Source organism: Gastrolobium bilobum, unplaced genomic scaffold, assembly GCF_033153095.1.
Source record: "Gastrolobium bilobum isolate Gb01-03AN ecotype WA unplaced genomic scaffold, APGP_CSIRO_Gbil_v1 utg16118, whole genome shotgun sequence".
Lineage (NCBI taxonomy): Eukaryota > Viridiplantae > Streptophyta > Magnoliopsida > Fabales > Fabaceae > Gastrolobium > Gastrolobium bilobum.
The window spans coordinates 48,300-69,634 of record NW_026899286.1 but is presented as its reverse complement, the minus strand read 5'-3'; the positions used below and the strand labels follow the sequence as shown (position 1 = coordinate 69,634).

The 21,335-nt window shown below is 35.1% G+C and overlaps 1 protein-coding gene and 2 non-coding genes across 6 annotated transcripts; all 3 read left to right on the top strand.

Moving 5' to 3' along the window:
* The first annotated feature begins 237 nt into the window (after nucleotides 1-237).
* LOC133289233 (small nucleolar RNA R71) lies at nucleotides 238-344 on the top strand. The gene has a single exon (XR_009748466.1). It is a non-coding gene; the product is annotated as a small nucleolar RNA R71 (small nucleolar RNA).
* Nucleotides 345-3,621: 3,277 nt separating this feature from the next.
* Nucleotides 3,622-3,726, top strand: LOC133289234 (small nucleolar RNA R71). Its single transcript, XR_009748467.1, has one exon. It is a non-coding gene; the product is annotated as a small nucleolar RNA R71 (small nucleolar RNA).
* A 6,631-nt stretch (nucleotides 3,727-10,357) lies between these two features.
* On the top strand, nucleotides 10,358-18,775 carry LOC133289231 (protein ANTHESIS POMOTING FACTOR 1). Of its 4 annotated transcripts, none has more exons than XM_061487131.1 (12): nucleotides 10,358-10,480; nucleotides 10,570-10,661; nucleotides 10,845-10,945; nucleotides 11,480-11,580; nucleotides 11,670-11,736; nucleotides 11,846-11,945; nucleotides 12,049-12,162; nucleotides 12,275-12,412; nucleotides 12,521-12,605; nucleotides 12,935-12,984; nucleotides 16,587-16,747; nucleotides 17,981-18,775. In XM_061487131.1, the coding sequence occupies exons 1-11, from the start codon at nucleotides 10,474-10,476 to the stop codon at nucleotides 16,734-16,736; spliced, it is 1,005 nt and encodes a 334-aa protein (XP_061343115.1). In that variant the 5' UTR covers nucleotides 10,358-10,473; the 3' UTR covers nucleotides 16,737-16,747; nucleotides 17,981-18,775. The 4 variants fall into 4 exon arrangements, with proteins under 4 accessions (XP_061343115.1, XP_061343114.1, XP_061343116.1 ...); XM_061487130.1 differs by having other exon boundaries at nucleotides 17,907-18,775; XM_061487132.1 differs by having other exon boundaries at nucleotides 18,119-18,774.
* The last annotated feature ends 2,560 nt before the right edge of the window (nucleotides 18,776-21,335 follow it).

Here is a 21,335-nt window from a genome sequence, read left to right as displayed (position 1 = left end):
TGCATCAGTTGATCATTCCTTGCCAACAAAGCATCATACCCATCCAACCTGATAATTCCTGTCCTTCTGTCAGCCACTGGAGCATTATCAAATTCTTGATATGCTAATGACTCAAAGATATCTAAGGCTTCTTGAGGGGTCTTGGTAGTCAATGATCCACCAGCAGTGGCATGCACCAAGGTTCTAGTGTTAGTGGTCATTCCTTGCAGGAAGATTGCTGCTTGTTGCCATGCCTCAATTCCATGCTGTGGACATTTCCTCAACAAAGTCTTGAATCTCTCCCAAGCCTCATAAATAGATTCTGACTCTTTCTGCTTAAAGCTTGTAATTTCATCCTTCAACTTGGCCCTCTTGGATGCTGAGAAAAACCTTTGCAAGAACTTGGTTTGCAAATCATCCCAAGTTGTTATACTTCCTTGTGGCAATGATTGCAGCCATCTCCTTGCATCATCCGTTAGTGAATGAGTGAATAGTCTCAACAGAATTGCATCTCTTATGACACCATTTATCTTAACAGTATCACTCAACAATAGGAAGTTCTCTATGTGCAAGTAAGGGTCCTCCGCACTGGTTCCAGCAAACTGATCCTTCTGCACCAAATGTATCAAAGCAGGCTTCAATTCAAAGTTGTTGGGCTCCACTGTTGGGCGCACAACACTCCCAATTGGAGGAACCACTGCAGGAGTCATGTACTCTCCCAGTGTCCTCTGTGGTGGTGGTGGTCTGTGATTCTCTGCCATTATATCTTCCTGATTAACCGTACTTGATTCACCAATTTCTTGCAACTGTCTCCTTTGCCTGGCTGCCCTTTTGTGCTTCCTCAATGTCCTTTCTAATTCTGGATCATACAACAACAAATTTGGATCAAGTGTACCTCGCATGTACCAGAATCAAAATTAAACAGAAATTTAACATAAACTAAAATACTGAAAATAAAAGGATTCAATCTCAGAATTCTATAGTATCAGTTAGTGTTGAAAAACAAATTCCCCGGCAACGGCGCCAAAAACTTGTTGGACGTTTAGCAAGTGCACTAGTCGTACAAGTAATAAAATGATGAGTAAAGATCGTTCCCACGAGGAATTGTGTTCAAACACCAATATACCATAGAAAACTAATTTGAATCAAATAAGAGTTTGTAAAAATCATGAATAGTTTGTCACCAGAAAATTGATTTTGAGTAAATTGACACAAAGTAAATATGGATTAGGAATTAATAAAAACAACAAGTAGTCAGAAAACAACTTTCCTCCATGATAACCCATATAAAAATTGATCATATGATGAATTCCTTTCCATGTGATGTTAATCAACCTTTTACTTATCATCAAGATGTAATCCCTTACTACCCTAATAGAAACATTAATCAGAAACCCCAATTTCTTGGTGATTTCTTTCTTAATACGTGCATGAAATACTAAGGTTTTAAGATTACATCAGAACTCTAACATCAATCCCTTGAGTACTAGAATTCTGATGTTGAGATTATCAAATATAGAAGTCATATAAACATCCCTGTTCTATACTACTTCTTTGATAGAAATCATTAACTCAGAAAATCTCAAATCAGCACATGAAAAATATTTCATCATATTAATCAAATCAACATAATATTATCATGGAGTTCCATTGCATTCAAACTACAAAGACTCTACTCAGACATGACTAAGGAATAAATAAGAGAAGAAGAAACAAACTTCATTTCCATGTTGAAAGTCTTCAATCTCCAAACTATTACAAGGAAATCCTAATACAAAAACTAAGAGAATTTAGAGAGAAGTCAGACTAAGTTTGAGAGAGAGAGAGAGTTCAGATCCCCCAAGATCCTCCTCTAAGTGTCAAGGCTTTGCCTTATATAGTGTTACAATTTAAAAAAAAAAATATGGGCGCTAAAACGTCCATAAGTGGCCGTTTTAGCGTCCATGCTTTACGTATGCTCAACTGCTTTTAACTGATTTCAACGCTAAAACGTTAAGGAATGACCGTTTTAGCGTCCAAACTTGGTGAATGCTCAACTAACTTTAACTGACTCCAACGCTAAAACGTTTGATTTGGACATTTTACCGGTGAAGACCAGAATCTTTTCCACTTTAGGGAGCTAAAACGCATATTGCAGGCCGTTTTAGCGTCCAAGACCAGCAATTTTCCATCTTCTTAGTGTAGCAGCGCGCTAAAACGCTCTGTGTGGACGTTTTAGCGCTCATCACCAGCAAGTTTTGGCCTCTTTCTGTAACAGGGCGCTAAAACGCTCAGTGTGGACGTTTTAGCGCTCAACACCAGCAAGTTTTGGCCTCTTCCTGTAACAGGACGCTAAAACGCTCAGTGTGGACGTTTTAGCGCTCAACACTTAGGCAATTTTTCTCCTCTTGAGCTCCAGAATTTTCTTCCTTCTCCAGTTGTCTTTCAAGCTTGCTTTTCCTACAACAATCATACAAATTTCCAATAAAGCTCTTGAACTTGTAATTGAGGACATCTTTGGATATTAACCTTGTTTTTCATCATTTAATCACACAATTTGATCATAATTCCTGCTAAAAACCATGATGAACTAAGGGTTCATCACACCGATACGACACGCGACATGTGACACGACACGACACGACACTCCGACACGTCAATCCTAAAAAATTATGGATTTCGACACGTTGGGACACATTTTAATATTAAATAATATTTTTAATTTATATAGTGTATATTTCATTTAATATTTAATAATTTAACAAAAAAATGAAACTAAATTAATAATACCATCAACACGTTATAAAGATGGAAGCTTTAATAAAAAAAATAAGAACTGGGATGAGAGAGAGATATAATATCAGATAGAGAGATCAAATCATATTAGAGAGAGATCAGAGAGAAGAAGATACAACAAGAGCGTGATAAGAATTGACAACAATGATGTTGAGATGATCTCTTATCTACTTAAGGGGAAAAAAGACAAAAAGATAAAATTGATATGATCAGGTGGAAGCTTTATTAATATATTTTAACTTTTAAAAAAAACTAAATTTTAAAAAAAAAATTACGAAAATGCCATTTGACCGTGTCGGACACGGTCAAATTCGCGTGTCGGAATGGTCAACGTGTCGGAAAAAGTCAACCGCGTGTCCGACACCGTGTCGGAGCGTGTCGCCGTGTCGGAGCGTGTCGGACCCGACTCTTCCTATTTTTACAAGTGTCCGTGCTTCCTTAGGTATTTGAATATGGATTGTTGTTCCTGTTGAAATTTCCTATAAAACAAACAGATTGAGGGTTTTGTGGACAGTTATCATAGATATGGGGACCATTACAGAAAACACCTGATATAGCATCAGTGAGGGCATTGACTGGTTTAGCTTCAGCAGACAGACTCATCGTCTTGATAGAGTTGTTAAGAGCTGAAATATGTGCTGACAGTGCTGATACAGCATCCAGTTCCCAAACTCCAGCAGCTTTTTTTGTATTAAACTTGATCTTTCTACGAGCCACTGATAGTTGTTGACTTCCATCCTCTCCAATATTGCATATGCTTCTGTATATGTTTTTTCTAATAGGGCTCCTCCAGATGATGCATCAACCATTCCTTTTGTTGGTCCATTGAGCCCATTATAGAATGTCTCCATTTGAATCCATTCGGGAATGCCATGATTTGGGCACTTCCCCAACAGATCTTTGAATTTCTCCCAAGCTTCATAAAATGATTCGTCTTGAAATTGCTTGAAGGTTGATATATCATTCCTGTATTGGGCTGCCTTCATAGGAGAGAAGAACTTCAATAAAAACTTGTCCGTCAACTCCTCCCAACTTCGGATTGACTGTGGTTGTAAAGAATTCAACCATGCTTTAGCTTTGTTGGTGAGGGAATATGGGAACAGCTTCATCTTTAGCGCATCAGATATAGCTCCTCTTATTTTGAAGGTGTCTGCTACATCAATAAAATTTTGGAGGTGAAGGTGAGGGTCTTCACTAGGCAGTCCATTGAATTGACCAATGGTCTGTAGCATGTGAAACATCACTGGCTTCAGCTCAAAATTCTCTGCTGCTACATCAGGTTGAACGATTGCAGAATGCAGATTGTTGAGCGTAGGAATTGCATGTGCTCTGATTGGAATCTCAGCCTGATTTGGACCTCCATTATTTTGTCCAGGTCCTTCCTCTTCACCGTTTCCCAACCTTGTGTCCATGTTAGGAGTTGCTGTAGGATTGATACGTCTTTGCTGTCTCCTTCTTGCTCGAAACGTTCTTTCAATCTCAGGATCAAAATCTGCTTCTTGCTCTGATGAAGAACTGCTCATATGCTGCAATTAACACCTTGAAAACAGTAAGGGGGAAAGGTAAAGGATGTAAAAGAAATAAAATTCTATACTGAAATAAAAATAACTTTATACTTATCCCCGGCAACGGCGCCAAAAACTTGTTGTGCAAATTGTAATCAATTTTAAATCTTCCACACAAATACGCAAGTGCACGTGTCACAAGTAATAAAGGGATGTGTGAGTCCAAGTATCGTTCCTACGGAGATAAGGGTCAAGTAATGATTATTTAGGTGAAGAAAGTGAGTAAAGTGATTGATTATGATTGTTGGTTTTGTAAAATAAAAGGCAACTAATAATAAGAAAACAAAAAACTAAAATAATAGGTATTAAGATGATGGATGAGATATAGGTCAGGATCAATTTCCCTGATACAGCAATACTGATCTGATGCTTTAACAATGCTATATCGATGTTTAACTAGTAACCAAACACTAATGTATGCTGGGGCTTTTGGCCAACCTAACATATATACCCAATAACTAATTCCCACATCTCTATGGCCAAACTAATCACTGAATTGTTAAGTTCAAGTTCTAGGTTATGCGGTGTGAATGATCTCTCTACCCACAACTTAATTAAGTTAATTTAACTCGATTAATCCACACTATTCAACAAGGGTCTGGATTCGGAAACCTCTCGGTCCCAACCTCCTCAATATCACATATGTATCTCTCGACATGCACACATGAATAAGAATAAGCAAACTCGTTGAATAACTAATTAAACATTAACATAAACAAAGTTTAGGCATACATCTCAATGTTACAGCATAGGTACTTTATCACCTAACCTATGGAGCAATTTAGCTCATAATGAAATTAAATAAAACATAGAAAAGAAAGAAAGAATTCATTGGAAAACAGAAAAGAAGTTGAAAACAATTGTTGTAGGAAGACGTCGTCACTGCCTTGCTCCAGCGCTGCTCTTCCTCTTCCAAGAACCCCACTATCTCCCTTTAAAACTCTCCTTCTTGCTTCTGACTTTCTGAACCTTGAACCTCTCTAACTGTGTTTCGAACTGTGTTTTAACTCGTGGAGGAGCTCTTCTTAAATAGGAAAAATGGTTGGGCAAGGCTTTAAGAATTAAGAGTGGAGATTCATGAATCCGGTTGCTGCAGCCTTATCTTATCCCTAAATTCTTGGGCTGTTGGCACTTGATTGGATAAGATCTTAATCTTCTTGATTTTCTTGTGCCAATATATTTGTTGACCGAACAAGAGTTTGTTGTCCTTATTCTTTGGAATTTTGGGATAAGACTCAATCTTTGAAATCGTCCTTGATCCTTGGGATTTTCGGATTTGTTGGCACTTAATTGGATAAGATCTTTATCTTCTTGGATTTCTTGTGCCAATGTTGTTGACCGAATCAAGGTTGTTGTCCTTGTTCTTTGGGAATTGGATAAGATTCAATCTTTGAATTTGTCTTTGACCCTTGTGATTTCTGAACTAAATCTCCAGAAACTTCCCTTGCTTGCTGGTATATTGTTGAAGAATAACTAACTTTTGAAATTCAAAAGTTTGGTTGTCCCTTTGTCCACGATGTCATGCTGTAGCGCTTGCTATGTCATTACTTCGTCAGCTTTTCTGCTACAGCATTTCTACGTCAATTTTTCCTGCAAAGACAAACACTCAACAAGTCATCTTTTCTTACACAAAATCAAGGAATATTATCTCATTCTTCATACTTAGTCATCTCAAAGCACTTAATCATGAATATGCAATATTTAGCTCAATTATCATGCAATTAAGGCACTTTATATGGAATTTATGCAACAAATTCATCATAAAAGTAATAAATTAACTCTCATTTGGGAGAGTTATCATTTTACGTAAAGATTGATGTAGGACTTTGTTAATTTTGGTGGAGATTTGAGTGTATCTGGAGGGAATGAAAATTTGAAGCAAAACTTGCCCAAACACCCATGGAGGCCGTGGGTAAGAAACTTAGAGAATAAGAAACAAAAGTGATTCTAAAGTTGAGCGTAAAGACAAATTACTGCATTGTTATTGTATATGCTTTGGAATGTTTTCCCTTGTTGGCTTTCATCATTTTCTAGATTCTTATTCTTTACTTTTTTTCATTATTGAACTATTACTCCCTATTCATGCTACCTTGATATCTTTGCTTCATTATTTTGAGTGTTTACTCTTTATCTTTTCATTGATGCCAAAAGGAAGAAAATGGATGTAATATTTTGTGATAATAATTTAGTTGTAGCTTAACAAAGTCAGGAAAAATAGTGTTCATGCAATCATCATTAAGCATTATGTTATATCTGTGATGAATTAGTTTTTCTTGGTACATGGCATAAATTGTTTGTCATCATCAAAAAGGGAGAAATTGTTTGATATTTATTATACCCAATTGTTTAATTGTTTTAAAATATGTTTTGATGATTACAATCAATTTAATGTTAATTCATTTTATAATAATTTATTGGGTTGAAATTACTAATGAGTTGATTGTTTGAGATTTCAGAATAATATTTATTCTAATTTGAAATAGTATTCAAGATAATTGAAGATTGTATAAAGATTAGAGAATATGTGGAAGATATCGTGAAGAGAGAGAAAAACATGGAATCAAGTAAATTTTAGGATCGATTTTCTCTTTTTAGATTTCATGTAAGAGAAATAAAATATTATTTGCCAAAAATTTAGATTAGAATTGCATTACATAATAGATTAAGATATTTTAGGTTTACATATTTTTTATTTGAAAAAAATAAAAAAATTTATTTTTGAAAATTGCATTTAAAATTTCATTTAAGGGTAAAAGATTTCTGGTTAGATTTTGGAAAAGATTTCAAATTTAAATATTATACTTTTTGAGCTTTTAGGATAGAGAAAATATTATTATTATAAATAGAGCTCATTGCATATTATTCATGAAAGGAGAAAACACAATATTGAAAATACAATATTCATGAGAAGAGAAAATACAATATTCATAAGACAAAAATATACAAGAGAGAAGAGAGAGAATTAAATTTTCAATATTAGGATTCTTTCTTGTGCATCAATTGAAGAGTTTTCTCAACAACAATCATTCATACATTCATAGCATGGCAAAGTGAATATTTCTCCATAGGATTCAGATTACTTATATACTTGAAGAAAAGAAGCACTGATGTAAATCACTTTAATTGTATTTTTCTTCTTGACCTTTTTGAAGGTTTTTACTGCGAAACTTGGAAACCAGTTATTGTGCTGGAAAACTGGGATACCAACATATCTATTTTTCTTGGAAATTGAGAGTGACTTGAGAACTCTTGTGTGTGATAGGGTTTTGGAATCCTAAAGGGTTAGGATTTCGTACTGGAAAACTAGGACACTAGGTGAGAATTTGTGTAAGGGGTAGATTAGAAAACTAGGATACTAGATAGCTCCTTGTACTCAAGTTTCATAGCGGAGTTACCCGTCGAATTTTGGTATTCGATATTAAGGCACATGGTTTTTTTTTCCTTTTGGATTTTTTCACGTAAAAACTATTGTGATAATATTTCTCTATCCTTATCCTGATTTATTGCTTTGAGTTAATTTTTAATTAGTAAAATATTTTTATAAAACTCAATTCACCCCCTCTTGAGTTTATCCGGACCAACATGTTTGAAATCAACTAAGGCCATGAAGATTGAGAAAGATTAATCATAATTGCTTATGTTAGGATTATCGACCGCTTATCTTTTTTCGTTTCCCTTTGATTTAAATTCGATTTACTTTTTCACTTTCGTTGTTATCAGATGTTGTGATCGTATGCTTCTTGTCATCAATTCACTTAACCTTTATTATTACGAATTCCCATTTCAATAATTTGTCAATTTGTTTGCTTTATCTACCTACAATACACAGACACGTCTTTTTTTTTTTTTTTTAAATTTACGTGTTGGACACGTGTCGGACGCTGACACGCTCTGACACACGTCCGACATGCGGTCAATATTTTGGGACACACGGTCAACTTTTCAACACGCTCCGACACATGTTTTCGACACACGGTCAACTTTTTCCGACACGAAGTCAACGCTTCGACACACATTCGACACTTTTTTTTTAAGGTCTATATTTTATTTTATTAACTAAAAACAAAAAATTAATTTATACGTCAATTTTTTTTCTGATAAGGAATTTGACATAAAAAATTAACAAGGTATAAAAAATTACTTTTGCTATTTATGTTATGAAATTTGAATATTTGATTGGTTATATGACTTATTATAGACTGTTTTATGTATTAAATATAAATTATATTATATATCTTCAAAAAATTATTTAATATCAAAACGTGTCTAAACGTGTCAAAATATGATATTTTTTAGAATTAACATGTCGGCGTGTCGTATCGTGTCGTGTCCCGTGTCGGTGTCGGTGCATCATAGTTATCTACTTTGTGTATAAATTTTATCTCACTTCGTGTATAAAAATATCTCAAATATAAGTTTATTTTAAATAAAATTATTAAAATATATTAATTTATAAATTTAAATTCTAAATAAATTATAAATTATTATATATATAATACGTAAACATAGATTTTATGAGTAAAGGATTTCTCCAGTCAATGGAGATAAGTTATCTTCGATGAGCCAAAAACGACGTTGTTTTGGGACAAAAATCAAGGTGTTTTTGTAATTGTAATATATTGCAGGGTTATATTAGTCTTTATCATTATACTTTTTTAATCTTATAACTCTAAAACGACGTCGTTTTGAGCTCACTGCAGATAACTTTATCTTCAGTGACAGGAGAAATACTTTTCCTAAATTTTATTCCTATTATAATATTTATTTTTATAAATTTACGTTTTATAGATAAAAATTGAACCAAATTTTTATAAGGGTTTGCTTTTTCTGCAGTTACTACAGATAAGTTATCTGCAGTAAGCCCAATACGACGTCGTTTTGGGGCGAAAATCGTGGTAATTTTGTAATTTTAATTTATTTCAGGGTTATTGTAGTTTTTATAATTAAATTTTTTAATTTTTTAATCCTAAAACAACGTCGTTTTGAGAATAAATGTATATAATTTATTTGCAGACTGCAGAAATATTTTTCTGTTTATATAAACATGAATTAGTTTGTCCATGGTGCTGGTGTTATCTCAATAGGTCTATAAAGCTTTTTTTAAATATCAAAAATATTTAATTAAATTTAAATATTACAAAATGAAAATTATAAATACCATTTGCTTTATGCCTACAATTGCTTTCTGTTTTCAAAACAATATTCAACTTCATATCCTGTAATCAATATATATATATATATATATATATATATATATATATATATATATAAGATAAGATATTGTTACTATCAATTAGTGTTATCATTACCAGTTTCTTTTACCACTAGATTGATTATGTTGATTTGACGATTTATTTTCATCTTTGTATGGTTATGATTTCTCATATTTAACGTGAAAGCATTAAATATGTGGAATCATAATCATATAAAAGAGAAAATAAATTTAAAATATAAAATATAGGAAAAAAATAAGGTTTTTAGAAAGTTAAATTAGTAACACTAATTCATAATAACAATATCCTATTTCTACATATAAATAAAGGCTTCAATGTTTCTATTGTAAATATAGATAAGTTATTTATATTTACTCTCAAAACGATGTCGTTTTGAGTTGAAAGAATAACAAATTGTAATAAGAAAGACTATTATAATCCAGAAATAGATTATAATTATAAAAATATTTTTATTTTTGTTCCAAAATAATATCATTTTTGATTCAATATAAATGAATTATCTACATTAATTGTAGAAAAATGACCCCATAAGTAAATAAAGAACTTTGTTTACCGTAGTCATAATTATATATGAGGCCACTCATTTATAAAAAAAAATATATATATATATCCACTAGGGCTAGCCTAGTGGTGTGGGTGTGTCATGTGTGTAATAGGGTGTGTGGTTGTGTGTTCTATTCTCTGTAACTTAAAAAATAAAATAAAAAATAAAAAATGAATTACGTAAAATCAATAGGTGTGTTGAAAAGAAAACTCTTGAATTACGTAAATACAAGTTAGCTTCTTAGAATACATAATCCCAGCGAAGACGTCAGTTGTTGGATTAAGGTTTATTCGTATTTGTGGTCGGTCACAATCACGCTCATATTCCACAAAATTCTTCCCAAGTTCTTCAGATACGAAGACGAAGCTCGGTTAAAATGGGTGGTAATTAAAAATTGTTCTTGGTTTTAGAAGTTATAGCTTTGTTCTGTTTTGTTTTTACCCCGGTTTTCTTACGTTTTGAGTGTTTGCAGGGACCCAAACGGAGAGAGAAGAGAAAGTGTCTTTGGAGCTGAGTGAAGAAATTCTTCAGAGTATGGAAGTAGGAATGGCCTTCAAAGACTATGTGAGCATTTATACCGTTAGGGCACAGGCGAACAGTTCCAATTTTTTGGGGACAACACTCGATTCTCTAACAATAAATTTTGTTCTTCGTCCAAGGAAAACAATTTAGCATAAGTTCACAGTTCGTACCATGTTTTTCTCACTGCGTTTGTTTGTTTGTTTTTGTGTGTGCTTATTTATACAGAATGGTAGAATTAGTTCGATGGATTTTCATAGAGCATCCAGTTATCTTGTGACTGCTAGTGATGATGAATCCATTCGGCTGTATGATGTTACTGCTGGAACGTAAGCCCCCATTTTATTTATTGCTTTAAATATGTTTAATTATTTAAACAATTGACGAATACAATGTTTTATCTTCCTTAAATCTGTTGAATTTGCTGCATTCTTATAATTCTGCTCTCTTTTTTTCCTCCTCTTCTTTTTTTTCGCCAAAACGGTTTATGCCTCTAATATTATCGAAAAGATTATATCATGACTTGATGTGGTGAATTCTAGTACAAGATTAGGGTTCTTAACATTTCTAACATGACCCAGACCCAGATGTTATTTACAGTTTTATTCAACTACAAAATGTTCAATCATTTGCTACTAAATCGTTATGTAGATTGTTGAGTAAATTAGCACAACTAAGAAATTTATTATGTTGTTATTCATTTTGTTAAATTCTTTAAAATTAAAATTAAAATTAAAATTATTTTCATAGGATTACATTTTAAAATCTGATATTATGCATATGGTGCCTAGCTTTCTTTTCCTTCTAATTGATCTGTATTTATTCATCAACACAATTTTTTGGGATTTTTTAATTGTTACCAGATGTTTGAAGACAATTAACAGCAAGAAGTATGGGGTTGACCTGGTTTGCTTCACTTCTCATCCTACAACTGTCATCTACTCTTCTAAAAATGGTTGGGATGGTATGTTTGTTATCTGCTCCATCTTCAATGATCTTCATATGCTTGGTAGATTTTTGAATACTCATTACTAATATGATCATTTAATCCAGAATCTTTGCGGCTTCTATCGTTGCACGATAACAAGTACTTAAGATATTTCAAAGGCCATCATGACAGGTTTGGTATCTGGCATTATGTATACATTCCAATTTCAAATCATATGCTATAGTGCTCATGTACATTTTATTTTGTTATATGACAAAAAACTTATTTGTTCTTATCCTAGGGTTGTCTCGCTTAGCTTGTGCTCTCGGAAAGACTGCTTTATATCTGGATCACTAGATCGAACTGTTTTACTATGGGATCAAAGGGCCGACAAGTGCCAGGTAATGGCATTTGCATAAATTTTCTTGACTATTTCCATATTTTTGTGTCTAATACATCATATAACTTTTTTAGGGGATTCTTACTTACTTTAAAAACAAATAGGGACTTTTACGTGTACAAGGAAGGCCTGCTATATCATATGATGATCAAGGGCTTGTCTTTGCAGTTGCCTTTGGAGGATACATTAGAATGTTTGACGCTCGCAAGTATGAAAAGGTTCGCAAATTCCACATGAGAATGCCCATAAAACATAGCTTTATGGTTTGTCAATTTGTAATGTTAATTGTGACATACACTAATAATCTAAATGGTGAAATTTACTATACAGGGTCCCTTTGAGATATTTTCTGTTGGGGGAGATACTTCTGATGCAAATGTCGTGAAGTTTAGTAATGATGGAAGACTCATGCTTTTAACAACTGCAGATGGGCATATTCATGTTCTTGACTCATTTCGTGGCACACTTGTCTGTATCTTACCTACTCAACTCATTCACTTTAACTTCTTTTGGTTTATTTATATCTGCTTTGAAAGGCTTTCTATATGATTGTTCTCTTTAATAATGTGTATGTAGTTATCCACATATAATGTCACACCTGTCTCATCTAACTCCACATTAGAAGCTTCTTTCAGCCCCGAGGGAATGTTTGTAATATCAGGTAAGCATTTTCGGATCACCCAAAAATTTTCTGATTGTTTTTCACTTATTAACTCAACTGTTCATTGGTTTTGGCACATTGACCTTTCGCTTTTTGGATAGATGGCACGTTTAATGTTTATACCGTATTATTTTCTGCCTTGTGTTTTGGAATGAAGCTTTATAATCGAAAAGATGATTTTCAAAAACTTTTGCATCTTGCCATTTTGTTTTTTCTTTCAAATATTTTCAATCCCCTGGCCTACGTATGTAATCCTGTTGGTTGCTGCTTACTGCCTGTGCTGGTTTTTTATGCTAAACTTACATTTCTACACTTGGAAACTTTGACAGGCTCTGGACATGGCAGCATCTATGCATGGGGTGTTCGAAGTGGCAAAGAAGTATGATGAGCTGCATTCTTTCTTTTTCTGCATTTCATAACTAATTTATTTATAATCTTTATATTGTTACTTATATTGACACTTTTATGTGTCAACTTTTCAGGCATTTTTTTTTTCACTAGAAATTTTCTAAAATATCCTATCTTTTCATTGCAAATATCTTAAGTTATATACTGATGGAACTAGAATTGATAACATTGAATTTATTGAATCAATGGAGGCATAGCCTCTTTTTACAAACACTAATATAGGAACAAGACACCAAAACAAACTCACCCCTAGAACCAACTATCCTAGGCTCTAAGAGATTCTCAAATCCCCAATATTCACTCAATACATGCATACCTCACGACACACATTTCCCTCCCTTTTATCCTATTCCCTAAGAATATTCTAGAAGAAATTCCCTAATTAACTAACCCTCACTCTTAGATCTATCAATACTCCCCCTCCAAAACTCACCTTGTCCTCAAGGTGAAGAAAGAGGATAAATAATGTGAGAGATCTTCCACCAGGTCCCATGATTTGAAGTATCTTGACCACGTTGGCAGGTTTAATTCCATTTTCTTTCCATGAACCTCCATTCCTTCACCGTCATAGAACTGCTCTTCCCCTTTAAGCCCAAGTTCGTGGGTACCCACCAAGATGATGTGGAGGTGCTCATTTTGGCATATTTGGTCTCATGAAAAATGAGCATTGCTCTTGAAGCGTAAATTTCTGTGTCTCTTGTCATTAAACTCCTCCCGCAACATATACCCAAACCTCGATCCTCCCTTTACTCCAGCAGCGTTAGATTTTTTGTTGGCCAGCCTCACGCCTCCACTTCCTTGGCTCATCATTGCAGTATCGCTTCATTGGGTTTGTAAAGGCCCAACCTCACTAGTTTGGAACCAGTTTGTGTTGGACGAATTGGGCCCAAACCAACTGTCCCTTTTTGCGCTTCAATGTTAGAAACATTGGGCCTTGTTTTTTATTTTCTCTACAGATAGCCCTGTTTGGAAGTGCTGGACATGTATAATGCCCTTTCCTTGCAATAGACCCTTTTCCATCTCGCCCGTTTGTTGCTTCAACCCTACTGCTAACAGCCTCTCTTTCCTCATCATTTCCAACATTATCTGCTCCAAAATTTCGAGGCTGACGCTCCTTCGCATCAAACAAAACTTGTGACCCATTGTTGTCTTTTTCTTCTTGTTTATCTTCATCTTTGAATTCTTCTCGTGTTAATTCCCTAAAATGCAAGCCGCAACTTCCTCCATCGTTCACCCCATCGACAGTATCCCTCTAGCCGTCGCTTGGGTTCCCCCCTCATGCCCCCCCCTCCATCAACACGTTTACATCGCCGTTCTTCCACCCCTACATCCACTTTTTCTCTTGCAGCCGCTTCTTTTTCTTTTTCTTTTTCATTGGTTTCTTCTTCTGCTGCTTCAAACTCTCTTTTTTTCTTCGAATTTTTTTTCTGATTGCATATTGTGCTTCTCCATCTTTTCTATGGCCTCATATAAAGGCTTCACCATTTTTTTTTTCAAAATTTCCTTGAACTCTGAATTGTTGGTTCCTCCCATGGTTTTCACTCTCTCAAGGGTTTGGACCAGAAACATCTCTGGGATCGAAGATGCTTTGATATAGAATTGATAACACTGAATTTATTGAATAAGTGGAGGCATAGCCTCTTTTTACAGACACTAGTACAAGAACAAGACACCAAAAGACTCCGACTCACCGCTAGAACCAACTATCCTAGGCTCTAAGAGATTCCCAAATCCCCGATATTCACTCAATACATGCATACCTCACTTCACGCATTTCCTTCCCTTTTAATTTTATCCTATCCCCTAAGAATATTCTGGAAGAAATTCCCTAATTAACTAACTAACCCTCACTTTCAGACCCATCATATAGTAATAGGAACTTGAACCGAAAATAGTAGAAAACAGATCAAAAGAGTTAAACTTTTATTGAATATCACTCTTCTCCCTAAGTCTGAATCAATGTGATTTAAGAATCAAGTGGGAAGATGAAAAAGAATGAATACAAAGAATTAACTTTCCCAGCGCTAGGAAATTGAAGAGTTTTGGCTCTCCCTCCCAACCTCCTTTCCCGAAAACAATCTGTAGTACTTTCCTCCTATTATTTATATCCTGTTATTCTCTCTCTTTCTGACTAACTAAATAACTTTGGGGGTCTGCTGACAATTCTTCCCTGAATGTTGTTCTCTATGTGAAATTCAAGAAAATAGTTCTTCTGCAACCGCCTAACACCCTCTCTTTCCTCTGAACATTCCTCCATCAACCTCATGTGTTAGTGCTTGTTCTTGCATACTATAAGGCCCAACTTTGGAAAGTATACAAGAGAGGCAAACAAAGAAAGAAATGGGCTACTGAGTGGGCTACTGCAGGTGTCCAAGCCCAGCCAAAGACCCACGGTCCGAGTGGGGGTGGAAACACCACCTCACTCTAATTGCATGCAGAAGGGTTGAGAAGCCATGTCAGCCAGGGTGAGTCCCATTAAATGCAAAAGGGTGTCATTTGGTTAGGCATCTGGAAGATTGGGATTGGTTGGACTTGGTGGGAGAGCTCTGAACCTCTCTAACGTTCAGACCTGCATTTATTTTTAATCTTAATTACGCTGTCTCCGTCTACAGTGCCGAAGACTATTTTCTGTTTATACCCTTTCTTTTTGTTTCACTTTTCTACTGTTATTGTAATTACCCAGCATACTGGAATTTGAATCAGTGGCTCATACTACAGGTGACCTCATCTCCTTTTTATCTCTCTTGGTTGATTCACAAACGTATCACATACATGATCTGGATTGTATTTCTCATCACACTTAAAAAACAACCCCTTCTTGATTTTATCCGTAAATTCTGCATTCGAAAGGCTTTTGAACCCCTGGTTCTGGGCTTGTAAAAGAAACATTGAACTGGCTGGTTACAATGTCCATCACTGCGCCTCATCCTTCTTGGTTAGTTCGTGCAGGTAGCCTAGACCCAACTTCATATGTAGCCGCTTTTGAAGATGGGTAACTCCTAGATGCCGCCTCACCATTACTGTTTGAGCAATCCCCTCCTTTGTTTAATACCCAATTGTTCTCATGGATCGGTTGAGCATAATTCATCATTTTCGATAAAGATTCTACCACGTGCAACTTCAATTTGGCCTTGATTTTTTCCTTTAGCCCATTCAAGAAAATACCTCTAGGGTATTTTGGATTGTGCCATGCATGGGGCCATGCAAAGGACGCACAAAGAGCTCAAATTGCTCTGTAATCACAGTTGATTAGTTAGGAGCCAATACCATTGTTAATGTTTTTCTTAAAATTAGTTTCATTCTGTCTATCTTTTTCTCCTTCTGAATCTGTTTGATTACCCAGAAAATAACACGAGCAGTTTAATGTTCCGAAACCTGTTAAACTGAAGCATAGTTTTTCCAACCAGACCAATCATTTATACGGAAACTTAATGCCTGAAAAAAATATTGTGTGCGCAAGTTTGGCATCGAAAGCCTGTTTGGTTAACATTTGTACAACTCTTTTCACTTTGTGGAATGTAAATGTGAATTGTACTTGCTATTCAAATGTTAATGCTTATTTCCCCTGTCTAGGTTGCTAGTTGGAGGAGTGCAACTTCTGATACTGGACCTCCTGTCATAAAGTGGGCTCCTGGAAGTCTTATGTTTGCTACTGGATCTTCTGAGTTGTCATTTTGGATTCCTGATTTGTCAAAATTGGGAGCTTATGTTGGAAGAAAGTAGAAACTCTAAAGGTAATTTATTAATATTATTGACAAACTTGCCGTGTGATGTAAATATTCTTATCCAAAGGGCAAAGATATTTCAGTGAGCCTCCTCCTAAAATTGTACGATTTCTGAGATATCTAAATGGGTACTTATGTTCTTTCCGCCGACACACTGATTGTAGATGTTCGTTTGACTATGTTAGGACCCATCCCACATTGGTTGTATGGGCAACAACATAGTTATCAAATGCGGATTGCGGCATGTCGCGGCCAACCCCGAAAAACGCTATAGCATTATAGCGGGTTGCGGTTGCGGAAATAGCAGAATAGATGTATGACAGAAATAATGACAAAAATAAACATTTTTTAAAGGAAGAGATAGCATAAGTGACAGAGACAGACGCAGATAGACTAAAAAACCCTTAAATTTTATCTGTTACACATTTAAATTTACAAAATTGACATTTTTTCTTATGATAGCAATATGGCCGCAAATGCGATCGCAATGGCCGCTATTGCGTTCCGGTGTGGTGCGGCACGATTTCTTGCGGCGAGGCACTGCAACGCTCATACGGCGTAGCTCGCGACGCTATTGCGGCACAATTAACTACTATGGGCAACAAATGTATAAGGCTTTGAGCACTCCCACTCTTTGAGCTAGCTTTTGGGGTGGTGCATCTTAAGGTTTTTGTCAAATGGTATTAGAACCTTCCACTATGTCTTCCAGTTGCGGGGCATGGTGGAATGTTAGGACCTATTTACAAGGTATGGGATTTGGAGTCCCACATTGGTTGTATGGGTAACAAATATGGGGTTTATAAAGTCTTGAGCACTCTCATCCTTTGAGCAAGCTTTTGAGGTGGTGCATCCTAAAGTTCTTTATCAGACTATAATTTCTTAACTATGTCTGCCGGATCATTACGTGCAACACCAAAGGAAATAGTATGCACTTCGGATCATAAAATTTAAGCATCCTATGGTCCATTTTTTGCCATTATTTATCAACCATCAAACATTCATAAGTTGTGTCTTCTATAGGTTTTGACACTGCATCTCATCTGTGCCTGTGTTAATCATGATTTTGGCTGCCTTTTGAAAAGTTTGTAGGAGCTTATGACAAAAAATTGTCCTTGTAATGACTGATGTGCAGTATTGTTAGGATCTGATGCTTATGAAATGAATCTAGGTTTTACATATGGGCATATTCTTGGAGTTATGGAGTCAACCACTTAAGTCTTTTCTTTGCTGAAATTGGCGCAGGAGTCCTTGCATGGAATTCTTCTGTATGCCTGTATTAGCTATCTCATGTTGATTGTGACTCCGTATATGATGCTTTTGAATTTGTAAAATATTTTGGCCAATTTTGAGGGGGCATCATCGGAAAATTTGTGATTGCAGAACAGTAGGGGGTTCTCTTTTGCTTTCCTCTGCTGCCAGTACACGTAAATGGGGTTTCTTGTGTTACGCAGAGATGTAGAGAATGGTGGGATGGGGATGCTCTCTCTCTCTCTCTCTCGTTCGGTTACCTACATTCTTTCATAAGGAAAATTAAATAACCTTGCTTGACTATGCAAGGGATGTGGATGCACTGTGTTGCCCTTCTGTTAAATCTTTCCTCCTGGTGATCCCTTTTGGACGAGGTCAAATCTGAAGCGAACTAGCATGTATAGGGTATAGCTGTAACCAATCATAGGACTACCACACACAATTTAGTTGAAAAAGTGGTGCATGTGCCTTCAGGCTACAAAGCTTAAAAGATGTTGTATTAGTAACCAAAAGAGAAGCATTGTTTATGGTTTTCTTGGATATATGGATTCCCTCAACGCTACCGTGACTGAACTGGTACCTCAAACGACATGGGTCGTCTTGAATAACAAAACTCTGAAATTGTGTCAACCGAACAAAGGTAAGCGACTACCCAACCCTCAGAAATGGGAACTTTATTATGTACGTTCAATTATAAAGTTCATGAAGCAACATTATTGCGCCCAGAAAGTGAATTCAGCGCGTGGTTTTTGAAATGTGGGGTTCGCAATTTTTGTGCACTGATGATACTCGTCAACTTAAGCGCTTGTTACATACCATGCCAATATAGTTTTGGTGTTCTATCGTGAAAAAGTAAATTCTGAAAAGGAATAAAATCTAATAGGTCAGTAATTTAATTTTTTAATTAAAAAATTAGTAAATTAACTATTAATTATCTACTACTTATTCTTTTAATATATGATTTTTATTTCTTCAATTGAGAATTAGCATCATTTACTTTCAGTTAGACAAATAAATGTTTCTTATCTTTGGATTTTGGGAATACTTGTTGGGGATTTTTTCTTATGTTGTATAAGAAAACATAATTTTCTTATACACAAATTTTATGTGGAATTTACTTATTTTTTTTTCTTCCCTATTCTCTCTCCTCTCTTTTTCTCTTGTGAGTGCAGGAAGATTATTATTTTTTATGTAAAATAAGAAAAACAATCCCCATACTTGTTAAGGATTAAAAATTTAAAAACAATAAATAAAAATGAAATGTATAAATATTTTTTATATTTAGTATTTTTTTATATTTTGATTCTTTAAGCAGTCAGTATAAACCTTTACCGTTTTATAGTTAACTCAAATAACAATTTTTCTTTTGGTAATTAATAATCTCATTAATTAAATAGAGAAAAATTTCTTATTCCTAATGAATATCAATCAATTTTTTTTCTTTCATTACTATATTCAAAGGATAATAATCGATGATATCGCTCAAATCTTGCATTTATCTGTTCAACGATGGTAGTATCCCTGTCCTTTTTTCTTTCTTTCTTTTCTTCATTCCATGGCTACCCATTTGAGCTTCCTCTCTCTCTCTCTCTCTTTGTTAATTTAAACTTGATATGCTGCAAAACGTGATGAGCCTATGTTCTGATTTTACTAGTTAGGAGATTAGTTGATCATTATCACTTCAGTTTTTTCACACTCTTGCTTAATTGAGAGTTGAAATCTCTTGCAAATATATTATCTTCTACAAAGTAGTTACCAGCAACATTTGTGAAGTCCCAAAATGCATCCCAGTCAAGGGCAACCATCACCAACTCCTCTTTCAACCCCATATCTCAAAAGTCCAATCAACATATCCTTCATTAGCAACATAAACGTGAAAGCCCTCTAAAACCAAAGAGTTTTCTCTAAAATTTATAAGGTCCACTCCACAACAACCACAAAAAAGACTTATTCACAGATAGCTCCTATTTCCACCGCACACCTGACGTAAACCTCCAAATTAGAAAGCAATAAACTTTCACCGCAACACTTATTATCAATCACACAACTATTATAATTTACTCAATTAGAACCATTACATCAATTATGTAAATTGAATAAAAGATATCATTTGAATAACAATCAGGAAACCAATGAATACTTTGTGAAACCTTGTAAGGTGACGGGTCTAAATTTTATCCCCATCACCAGCGTTCCTTACTTAGGAAATGTTCCTTGTTCCTGTCACTTTACTGAATTTTGAGTTTAAAATAAGAAAAATGCAATTAAGTGGACGATTAGGGAGAGAGAGAGAGAGAGAGATGTGCAGAATATTTTCTCCGAAAGACAACTACCACTCTTGCAATCATGATAGAAAATCAAAGAAGTGGAGAATCAAGCAAAGGGAGTGGAGGACCGTTACAAGAGCGAGAGCGAGAGAGGGCTGAGACAGCTGGACCAATTATAGCCGACGGATAAGAAGCAAAAGGAGAAAAGAATAGAACTCCGAAAAAAAGAGAGAGAAGTGCTCGTGCGGTTTTGCTATAAAAGAAAAAAGAGAGAGAAGTGCTCGTGCGGTTTTCTCTCAAAGAAAATTCATCACCATCACCATCAACATCCTCCTTTTTCTATCTCCCCACTCCACCATCGTTCTCATCCAATTTCTTAGTTTTCTCCATTCGTTCTCTAGTAACCTCTTTTCATTTTCCATTTTCTTTTTATTGTTTTCTTGTACTAGGCTTCGGTAATTTGTAATGGAAATTTTGGTTTTTGGAGTTTTTATGTTGTTTTTGGCCATGCTATTCAGCATGAGCTAAATTTGTTCAGGAATAGGGAATCTGTAGTACCCATTTGTTTAGCTTGAAACTGTAACTCGTCTTATTTAATGGAATTATGTTGTTTTGTGTAATTACTTCATCTATTTTTTTATGGAAATCAAGATAGCTTAAGGAATTGACTTCCGAAAAGAAGCAGTTATGGACTGCAGAAAAGGAGTTGGGGATGAAGTTGTTGTTGTTGCAACCTTCATCTGTTCCTTTAGGAATAAGGAACAACCAAAGTTCTTGAATTGGTTTTGTGCAAGACAATTTGGGAATGGAATTGCAACGGAACGCGTGATTTTGTATACCATTAAACCCAAGAGCTTGAGAAATCAACATTGGCAATGAAAAGTGACTTGAGCAATTTCATTGAATAAGGCATTGAGCCAAAGTTAAAGCTATTTGACGGGGAAACAGTGAACCCGTTCCTGCTTTATTTTCCAGTGTTCCTTTGTTTTACTATTACTTGTTATTGTTTTCCAGTGACATTCCTAATACATAAAGAACAGAAAAATCCAAAAGAAACACATTGTACTTCCAGTTACATTTAG